Source organism: Eufriesea mexicana, unplaced genomic scaffold (assembly GCF_001483705.2).
Source record: "Eufriesea mexicana isolate 0111107269 unplaced genomic scaffold, ASM148370v2 scaffold3530, whole genome shotgun sequence".
Classification (NCBI taxonomy): domain Eukaryota; kingdom Metazoa; phylum Arthropoda; class Insecta; order Hymenoptera; family Apidae; genus Eufriesea; species Eufriesea mexicana.
The window spans coordinates 41647-53335 of NW_016911580.1; the positions used below are offsets into that span (position 1 = coordinate 41647).

Below are 11689 nucleotides of genomic sequence, written 5' to 3' on the forward strand. Positions count from 1 at the left end.
CATAGTAATAGGCACCAATATCTTATACGCTTTTTAGCAGTTAACACATCAGTATATTTTGATAAAAATGTTTAAATAATGAAAACAACTCGGAATAAACTATTTTAAACAAAAAAATTGATTGACACTTTCTAGAAAATTCTTCTATTTCTCTCTCACTCTTATTAACCGTTACATACCCATGTTTCTTCTTTCACGATTCTCACATAACTGTTTTATTCTAGCACATTCTTCTAAACATTTTTCAAACATCATTTATACTAGACTGGACTCGCACATATTATATTTATATCGTCGCAAATAAGTTACACTCGTTCAACATCATTCACATTCACACATATAAAAGCAACACTCACAAAAAGAACAGACCAGACCATGTGTGTTGTTTAGGACTTTCGAAGCCATAATATCAAGGTGATCTCATCCGTTACCTCCCAAGAAGGGTCACCAATGTGCGGGTTACCCCCCAAGTGTTTGACTTATTAAGCAAACTTATTAAGCAAAACTTATTAAGCAAAAACATTTATTGAAAGAAAAGAAAGCGAAAAATAACTTAAATAAATAGAAAGAAGAAGAAAAACAATTCTATGGCCTTTTTATATCACACACATCCAGCACCAGTACCAGGCATACAGGAGGAGCACGTAGCTATCCCATTCTCATACACTCCTCAACTCACTCCCCCACCACACGCACACCAACACACCGAACCGATGCCACTAGGCACCGAAGCACGATTACCACTCTAACACCAAGAACCTCACTCTGAGAGACAAGATTCCTCCACCAGTGACCTTGTTATGGAGGACGTTCCTCCCTTCTTTGAGGTTGCCTGATTCGCGGACCAAGGGTCCCACTCTTGGTCCGATAAACTGCCAACCAGGAGGTCGCTTCTCCTTTGGCAAATCGTGATCACTTTTTGGCTTCGAAAGATCGTCAGTCGTTGATCAGTTTCCGAACAAAACAACAGTCGTTGACTAGTTTCCAAGCAGGACAACAAGTCGTTGATCAGTTTCCAAACAAGACAACAAGTCGTTGATCAGTTTCCAAACAGGAGAACAAGTCGTTGATCAATATCCAAATGCATCACAAGTCTTTGGACAATCTCAAGAGCACCAGCATCGAACCAACGAGTTATTCTCAACGACTCAACAAGCTTTGCGAATAATCACTCACGTTGAGTGGTTACTTGCTGCATAATTAAACCAGACACAGTCATCTCGTGGATCGTATGACATCGTCCAATCATTGGATCAACCGAGTCGAAGTCTATCAAATTCTATGGTAAATTCGAACCAGCTCTTCTGCACACGTTGACCTTATACACCAACACATGTGCACGTCACAGCTATCCATGAGTATACGTATTGGATCCGTGACACCCTTCCTTTCTTTAAGTACTTATATTGTGTAAGTATGTACATTGTGACAACTATGTTGTCTCTTGTGGTTCCTTATGATGGGCTGGTCTGTGTTCTATGATGCTGGCCTGTTGGTAAATCCGTGGTCGTCGTTGCTATTGATAGGGTAGCAGGTAGAAAGATGGCAGGAAAAGAAAGGGATGCGTTTCGTCCCGGGCCTGATAGTGGACTCATCAGTAAGGCTTAGACCGGGGACACTTAGGTGGGCTAAGAACTTCTTAGTTAAGGGAGATCGAGGCTTCACCGCTATAACTTGCGAGAAAATCCTCGAACCTGCTTCAAATAGGAATCTATCTATTGGCGAGGGTGAGAACCTGGTCGCTACATACGTGATATGTCTTTTTCTTTAATTGACTCACACCAATTTCAATATATACGGTCAATGCCATGGAGGTCACCGGTGATCGGCGACGCGACCATTAGTAAAAATACATAATTAGAGTAAATATCGATACCGATAAATTTTTAAACAGTACCATTGTTACTATAATGCTTCGAAGAAATTAATGTCATACAGAACATGCGAAAATAATTTTATTTATACAAAGAAAAGGTGAACCAAAACAGTAGGCACAATATGTCGCCACTTTTTTAGTGCAATTCTTTGCTCTCATTCTTCCTAACTGATTTGAATTATTTTCATAGCACACTTTGCAAAATCGCCTTACATTTCGCACACTTCCAGGTTTCTTTTTAAATTCGCGACGACGTTTTTTCTGTGCGTAATTGCTCGATGAAATGCAATCTTCGTAATCGGAACATTTCGCTAAATACATCGCTAACTTCATCCTAAAATCGGGAATTGAAATATTTTTTCGAGTTGCTTTTTAAACAATTGATAATGGCAAAAATGGTCTACAGCGCCGCGGGGGTCACCGGTGACCCCCACCACGAAAAATACATTAAACGCGATTATACAACTCACCTTAACTGTCGTAAATAATATTTCAACATAATATGCATCGCACAATAGAAAATTCACCGTGGCGCCACGGGCAATCCCTGTAAAACTGGCGTGGCATACAACGTGTTAAAATAGTAACCTAAGGGCATTTGAATACGCGCACCGCCAGATGAAGCAGTGCACGAGTACGCGTGGCGCCCCACAGCGGGAAACAGAAAAATCAGCGCCGGCGCGAACGTGTTAAAGGAACTTGCATCGAAGCGATTGAAGAAATAAAAAACATTCAGACCGTGTAGATCCTAGATCTTCCAGCTGAAAACACCGAAAGCGATGTTCTTCCTGTTCTCCCGTGGAGCATGAGCTTTTAAATGAGCCCCGGGGATATTTACACGGCGATAAGTGTCTCGTGATCGACGGTACGAGCGAACGACGCTCAAAAGACGATCTCCCAAGCGTCCCACGAATTTAACGACGCTGCTCGCATCGATCCTTTTGATTTCTACGCGAGCTGTCTCTCTCTCCGTCTCTTAATGAGAGCTGTAGAAGCCTCAAAAGATTCACCTAACCGTTCCCAGGATATTAAACGGCCGGCTGGGTTGTCGGTACCCGGCGCACCAGAAAAGCCGATTATTCCGCGGCGTTGCTGACTATTCTGCAAACAGAATGGCCTCGTTCTTCTCGTCTGCCAAGTCGTTTCTTTTTAATTGACCCGATTCGCCTCTCTGATTGTAGGACACCAATGGCTTAAAACGAACCTGGACGTGATACCGGAGTCCGGCTGGTCGGTGGACCCTTTCGGCCACGGTGGAACCATACCCTACTTCCTGAAAGCCTCCGGTGCTTCCGGCACCGTCATCCAGAGAATACACTACGCCTGGAAGCAGTGGTTCGCGAAGAAACAGTACGGCGACTTCATCTGGCTGCATCCGTGGGATCAGGATGGCAAGGCTGACATGCTCACGCATAATCAGCCGTTCGATATCTATAACATCAAGCACTCCTGCGGCCCACACCCCCATGTCTGTCTCAGCTTCGACTTCAGGAAGATCCGTGGCGAGTATACCGAATATTCAGTCAGGGCAGTGGAGATCACTCCCAGCAACGTGAAGAAAATGGCGGAGCTGCTTCTGGAACAATACTCCAGAACGGGGTCACTGTTCACGCATAATGTCGTCCTGATGCCGCTCGGCGACGACTTCAGGTTAGGATTACTTGCTTTTGTTCGTAAAAATAGGTAACCCCTTTCACTACGCTGAAAGTCGGGAATTCAAATGAGTTTAAATCAGAAACTTTAAAAAATATGTTAATTTTTACACATGATTAGAACAAATTCTGTATGAGTAATTATAATATGATTAATTAATAGCCTGCATGGGAACACACGATCCCATTCGAGATATTCATACTTGGCCCGAGATTAAGACCACGAGTCAGACTCGAGATACTCATGTTTGACCTGAAATACCGATAACGTGTCAGACTCGTGATATTTATATTTGACCCGAAATGTCGATCACGAGTCGGACTCGTGATATTCACGATTGGCCTGAAATATCGATAACGAGCCTCACTCGTGATATTCATGTTTGACCTGAAATGTCGATCACGAGTCAGACTCGTGATATCCACGTTTGACATGAAATTAAACAACGAACCTGACTCGTGAAAATAGTGCAGAGGGTTAACCCAGTAGCTGACTTATTAATAATTCGTTATGGTTTTTCTCTGTCTCTATTGACCAGGTTTGCACGTTTCTTGCTTCAGGTATGACCATGCCATCGAGTGGGACCAACAGTACACCAATTACAAGATCCTGATGGACTATATCAACAGCAGAAAGGAGGAATACAACACAGAAGTAGTGTTCGGCACACCTAAAGACTACTTCATCGAGATCAGGAAGCGCGTGGAGAACTTCCCAACTTTGAAAGGAGACTTCTTCGTGTATTCCGACATCTTCAGCGAAGGCAGGCCGGCATACTGGAGTGGCTACTTCACCACGAGGCCATATATGAAGATCCTTGACCGTGAACTGGAGGCGAACCTCCGGTCAGCCGAGATCCTTTACACCATCGCGTTAAACGTGGCCAAGCAGTCTGGCAAGGACTTTATGCTGTACGAAACGTACTTCGAGAAGCTGGTGAAAGCAAGGAGGAATCTGGGTCTGTTCCAGCACCACGATGCTATAACTGGCACTTCTAAGTCCTTTGTTATGAAGGACTATGCTTTAAAATTGTTCGAGTCCATCTCAGACACGACCAGTCTGCAGAGCTTCGCTATTCAATCTCTGGCTGGGAGCACGACCAAGCCTAACTCCGTGTATGTACTAGCTGAGTCGGATAGGGACAGCTACGAGAAGTTACCAAAGAAAATACCAATTGGAGTCAGCGGTCAGGAGACCAAGAAGATAGTCCTGTTCAATCCTCTAGCTCAGCCTAGGCAGGAGGTGATCAGTTTGAAGGTCACTTCCTATAAGATCAGAGTCCTAGACACGCAGAGGAACCCTATTCCGTATCAGATAGCCCCGGTGATGAACGCCACCAGTATCACTCACGATGTCTACGTTTTGTTATTCGTGGTAGAGCTGAAACCTCTAGCCATAGCCACCTATCATCTCCAGCAGATAGATAAAATACCCATGGATGCCATTTCCACCGTGTACTGCAGCAGATGTGGCAAGGACAACATATTTCCCATCAAACCGATGCAAGTAGGCGATGTTCAGTTAGAGAACCAAAGAATGAAGCTATTGTTTGACGGTCAGACCGGTTTTCTGAAAAGGGTAACCAAGAAGGCGACTGGCAAGATCATGCAATGCGCCATTCAATTCGCTGCCTATCCGTCCGCGCAGTTCCATAGTGGAGCCTACTTGTTCATGCCTGATCCTAACCTCCGAGATAACGACAAGGACGTCCTCGAGGCGTATACACCCCATCAGAAGATCTACATCGTTAGTGGAAGCCTCAGCTCAAGACTGACCGTCGAATATGGTAAACTGTTGACCCACCACATGGCTATTTATCACAGAGACGATGGATTAGGCGAGGCTATCTACCTGAGGAACATCGTGGACTTTGAAACTCCGCCAAAGAATCGTGAAACGGAGATGTTCATGCGGCTCCAGACTGATATACTAAATGGAGATCCTCCAGAATTTTATACAGACTTAAACGGTCATCAGATGATCAAGAGGACAAAGATAGAGAGGATCGGCATCGAGGGTAACTATTTTCCCATCACCACTATGGCCTACATAGAAGACACCAATCATAGACTTACTTTGTTGGTGAATCACTGCCAAGGAGCAGCCAGTTATCAGCCAGGATGGCTAGAGGTCATGTTAGACAGGAGAACGCTGTACGATGACTCGAGAGGAATGGGCGAAGGTCTTCTTGACAATCGCAGAACTGTCATCAAACATTGGTTGCTGTTAGAAGACATAATTGGAGAGAAGGACAAGTATTCGAAACCTTCTCTCTTCGCCAATCATCTGAGCAACGCTCTCAATTACCCTGTGAACATTTTTGTGGTGGATGGAACAGAGGGCGACATCACAATGGCGCCAGAAGTTAGGCTGTTAAGTCAGAGCTTCCCCTGTGACCTGCATTTGCTAAACCTGAGGACCAATCACGATCAAAAACTACCACATTTCCCTGTGAATAGCGCCCTTATGGTACTCCATAGACAAGGTTACAGTTGCTCCGTGGGTGTGGACGTGACCTTGAAGCACTGTCCGCTGACGAACAAGATCGGCCAGGGAACGTCGTTCTTCAAATTAGCGAATCTGAACGTGACGAAGACCTCGCTAACTGGCACCACGACGAAAGAGAGGTTAAAGTACGGCCTGCAGGAGGTGAACCTGCAGCCAATGGAGGTGGAGACGTTCAACGTGAACTTCGTCCAATGATACTGAGCCCAACAGCAGCGTTTGCCTGTCTTCTGAACAGGACATTGCCCTGGTAGATGCTACCTCTTCGGGTCTTCGTGCAATCCACTGGATTCGGAAAGGGGAATTACCCTACAGATGGCGCTGGAACCGTGTTCTTCTTGCCCCATTTTTTACCTTGTGTTCCATGGTCAGTCCAGTGTATATACTAGATGCCATGGCGAAGTTGACTGTGTCTGCACCAGTGTACATACACACACCAGGCCACCATACTGTACTCTGTTCCTTTTTTCAGTTGGGTTTCCAATTAGTCAGACAGAGATAGGAAGGGAGAGTCGACGTAGAAAGAGAAATTATACAGACTCGCTGTGTCCTCTGACTTCACGTACGGTTTATACACTTCCCGTGCCCCTCGAATCACTCTGATCAACTGTAGGAACACGCAAGAGTCAGAACTCGTCTCTGAAGCCCAGTCTCTCGCCGCAGGATTGTTCATGCGTGTTTCCGCTGGTCGATTTCTATTCCCAGTTACCATAGAGGGGCTGCCAATAGAGACCAGGCTTCAGTAGCATGCCAAAACAGACTGACGATACAATCAAACGTTCAAAGTGCATTACAGACTAGTAATCTGTACAAAGGTAGAAATTCAACTCGCGCGAGATGCACGGGAACAACATGGATTATGGTGAACTGGGTGTTCTATTTAGCCTGATCGTTTGAACCTCGCTCAGAGTATTCTCAAGAATGGAAGGTGAATCCGAAGGAGCTCTTGCATCCAATCTGTCTTAAAATCGTAGCCGCTGTTTCTACATAGGGTCCCAAATCAAATCCTGTATGCACATCGTTAATCAGCCTACGGAATACCATTCGATCACGAGTAAATTTGAATCCTCATAAATCTAACGAACTCGATAGGCATTTAATACAGAGCAATAATATTTGCCCGATTGAAACGTGCAAATCGTGTCAAGAATATACACCAAATGTTCAAGCTAAATGGCTCACCACGTGAGATACTATAAATAATATATTATATTGTACATATCAAACCAGGACTTTACCTTAGACCGTATATTGTGATAGCGTGAGATATATAATGTAAATGGTATACACCTATTTTCATATGCAAAACGTTATACGAGAGGACTCTCTCTTCCTTCTCCGGACAGAAAGAAAAAGAATCAACCGCCAGGAAACACTGGTGACTTCCAACGCTCTTATTACTTTTGCTAAGCGTATCCGGCTGGAGAGACGAAAAGGTTCGATCAGGCGTCCGCTGTACGACAGACTCGTGTAAATATTAGATTAATTAGCGGAAGAGAAAGCGTCGTACGGGTTCCACGCGAGTCCTGTGTCATCTTCTCAGGACCTAGCGCACCATACTTCACGGCTATCAAATTGGACAGGTTCTTTTTTACGCTATGTGGGTCTCTGTCTCACCGACCTCCTTGGAAACTTGAAGGGTTGTCTTGACAACTTATTAACTCCAAATTGGCAAATGAAACTGTTTGTTATCCGAGTTGTCGAGCTACTGGAACACACCCTTAACTTTGCTAAGTTAAGCTAAAGGATACTTAAATAAATTACTAGAGAGTAACAGAGATAAGTTTTTAGCAAAAAAAAATGTTATTTTATGTAAGTAGTTACTTTTTTAGAGTGCTATTAACACTTATTTTAACCGGTATCACCGAGCTTTGAGGAAGATAGGTACCGAGCACAGTTTCATCGACGATCCAGCGACAGAAAATTTTTCATCCCACTGCCAGCTTCGTTTTCCAAACAGATCGCAATGCCGACGGTGCAGCTCGGTGCATCTGCAATTAAGCTCAGCTTATTGAGCTTCTCGTTTTTCGATTCGGGGACTCGTCGAGTTTAATGATGTAAACAAGAAGATCGTCGGTGGAGTGCTTGAAATCGAAGCCTCGTGAAGAAAGTAGGATGACAAAGATGGAAAGGAACGTTCCATTTCCTTTTAATTCTATCCCTTGCATTTATTTTCTTAATTATATTTTCTACTAGAAAAATGCGAATTAATTTGTAATATTTTATAAACTAACTAGGAAATTAAAGCGTTAATTAAGGTTAAAGGAAGGAGAGGTATTAGGAAAGTAGCAGTTTCGAAATTTCTTATCTGAAGATGTCAGTCGCAGTCTTCAAAGAGGAAACTACCGATTAATAAGAGTCAGCCTGTCTCCCTGCGGGCCAACTCAAGAAAGTAAAATACCAAAATGGTTCTTGAACACATGACCTCCAGAGGATTCGCGTTGGAACACCGGAGAATTAGATTAAAAACGATCGCCGGAGATCTGTGACTGTCCTTGTACCGATATTGTAACATACTACGTGTTTGTGCTGTCTCTAGAGAAGAAAGATCTATATTAAAGATGGTATATGTATACATACGTGTACGTGTGCACATGGCATGTACGTGTGTGGTACGCGTATATAGAGATATATTTGCAAATCGCTGGGGCTGTCCGCAAGAACACGCTTGCGAGCGGTCCAGCAGACGAGGACAATTACACACCACGATATTCCTTATGTTACGATGTAATATTATATTTATTGAATAAAGATAGTAACTGACGTATTTTAATTAAGAGCAAGCTGGCTTCTCCCTGTCTCCTCCTCTACTCCAGAACATTCGAGCAATCGGGAATAATTCCATGCAATGAAACTCGATGCCTAGGTACTTTTACATCAGCTCTCTACTTTCTCGCATACTTTCGAGTATCACTTCGGTCATTGATTTCATTATTTTCTTAATATTGTAGATCTGATCCCCGGCATCGTAGACATGCAGAGAGCTCTAGAGGCAACAATTGGATCTCGAATCGAAGTTTGCGTAGAAAAAGGAATTCGCATCCTGGGAGAACTTTATTTATTGAACAGTGTGTCGAAGTGCGAGCTATTTCTATACCATCCATTCGCGATGAGGGAAGCGAAGTAAGGTTTGGCATCGTTTGACTGATGAATCTGTAGGCAGTGCATGATAGTAAATCAATGAAGCGACGCCCCGTCGTCGAGTATCTGGGCTAAGCTTTAATCGATACAATTCCTTGACATAATTCTCATTAACGAGAGTGCGCGATACCAGCTGATGTGCTGATAAACGCCACGATGCCAGTTCCTTACCTGCCACGTTTCGTGGCAAGCTGAGAACAGGGTTAGAGGGTCATCGACGTAAAGCAGAAGACTCATTTGCATTTTCCTTAATTGCTCACCGAATTACCCTAACACCCTGAAGCTTTTAAGCTTCATGGTATGTATTAGAAGATCCAAGCCCAACTACAGTAATTTTTCCAAATGACATAACTAAAAACACAAGATTGTACACCATTTCTGTATTATTTATTTGGATATTCGCACTATGAGCAGTACTCTTCTACTCACTGCAAAAGACAAATGCAGCAATTTATTATTATACAGCAAAGAAAGAAGGATACAAGGTGAGGAAGCTCATTCCAGAATCAGGATCTCGGATTAAATTTCATTTGCACCTCATGTGCTAAAATAGAATCAGAAAGTATTTCATTTAAGATTGAATTAAATGCAACAAATGGAAACCCTAAGGTTTTTAAGCTTCATAGTGTCTATTAGAAGATCCAAGTCCAACTACAGCGATTTTTCCAAATGACATAACTAAAAACACAAGATTGTACACCATTTCTGTATTATTTATTTGGATATTCGCACTATGAGCAGTACTCTTCTACTCACTGCAAAAGACAAATGCAGCAATTTATTATTATACAGCAAAGAAAGAAGGATACAAGGTGAGGAAGCTCATTCCAGAATCAGGATCTCGGATTAAATTTCATTTCCACCTTATGTGCTAAAATAGAGTCAGAAAGTATTACATTTAAGATTAAATTAAATACAACAAATGAAAACCCTAAAGTTTTTAAGCTTCATAGTGTCTATTAGAAGATCCAAGTCCAACTACAGTAATTTTTCCAAATGACATAACTAAAAACACAAAATTGTACACCATTTCTGTATTATTTATTTAGATATTCGCACTATGAGAAGTACTCTCCTACTCACTGTAAAAGACAAATGCAGCAGTTTATTATTATACAGCAAAGAAAGATGGATACAAGGTGAGGAAGCTCATCCCAGAATCAGGATCTCGGATTAAATTTCATTTGCACTTCATGTGCTAAAATATAGTCAGAAGGTATTACATTTGAGATTAAGTTAAATACAACAAATGAGAAAGCAAAGAATAAATAGGCAGCAATTAAAGTGGTTCTCTGCTTCATTCTCCTTCGTTAGAATCCATTTCTAGACACCAAACTTAGCATTTAGAGAGATATATAGACCTATGAGGAAACAGATACGTTTAAACTAAGACTGTAGGTAGCTTAAACGTCGTTTCAGAGTGAAAATAGCGAGCAATGACTGAGACAAGCCTCTAAAAGAGGATATAGACTAACGTGCAAACGACAGTCGCGAAACTCGCCACTCGAAGAACTAACAACGTATTTCCGTCGTTAATTAAGAACGTCAGGGGACATTCAGTGCTGTGAAAAGGCCACGAGGAGGAAAAGAAATCAGCTCCACGGTTGTGTCTAACGAAGATGGAAACTCCAGTAAAAAGGAAATCGAACCGATTGTAATTAAAAGTTGTATAACGAGAAGGATCGTCCCTTAATTCTCTCTCTCTCTCTCTCTCCTCGAATTTCCTTCTTTGTCTGTTCGAGATAACCTCGACTCCTGGAAAGTCCGCATTTATTATACTAAATGTACAAAAAACATTCTTCAACAACTTTAATACAATGTATTAAATTTCAATGAGAATATTGTGCACTAAAATTTATTTTTACTATAATATCAGTAATATGTAAAAAAATTTCTTAAACATTGCAATCATGCTTGTTTTATTTGTTTTGTCTATTCGAAGTAACCTCAACTTCTGGAAACTCCACATTTATTATACTAAATGTGCAAAAAACATTCTTCAATAACTTTAATACACTGGATTAAATTTCAATGGCAATGTTGAGCATCAAAATTTATTTTTACTATAATATGTAATCTGTAAACAAAATTTTTTAAATCTTGCAAACATGCTTGTTTTATTTGTGATGTGTACTGTAAAACTTTATGGATACACTATTTGTTAAAATAATGGAAACACCTACAAGTTTGGTAACAATTGGGTAAGTAGAAAGTTTATGAGTGAGAAAGAGCTTAAAGTGAATTAACGTTGGGGCCGGAGCTTCTAATAATCGAGCCAGGTACTCTGAAACAGCAGTTCAGCAATGTCGCAGTTGATCCAGGCTGAAAGAAGGGAAATGGAATTTTTCATGGCGGCCAGACCATCGAGTGGATCGCAGGTCGGGGTTTAACAATGCTTTTTGTGGCCGAGACAACGGCTTATTTTCGTATAGCTCGTGAAACTCGAATGTAATATCGGTACAAAGAACTGAAAACTGGGGCAACCGTACAAATGCCCCCAAATGAAGCGCATTC

At 42.1% G+C, this 11689-nt stretch overlaps 1 protein-coding gene across 1 annotated transcript; it reads left to right on the plus strand.

Annotated features, from left to right (window-relative positions):
• Window positions 1-3050: 3050 nt before the first annotated feature.
• Window positions 3051-7424, plus strand: alpha-Man-IIb (alpha-Mannosidase class II b; the record flags this gene model as incomplete). Its single annotated transcript, XM_017905003.1, has 2 exons — window positions 3051-3526; window positions 4090-7424. Coding segments are annotated over 2 exons (2619 nt in total), but the record flags the coding sequence as incomplete, so codon positions are not given.
• Between the last annotated feature and the right edge of the window lie 4265 nt (window positions 7425-11689).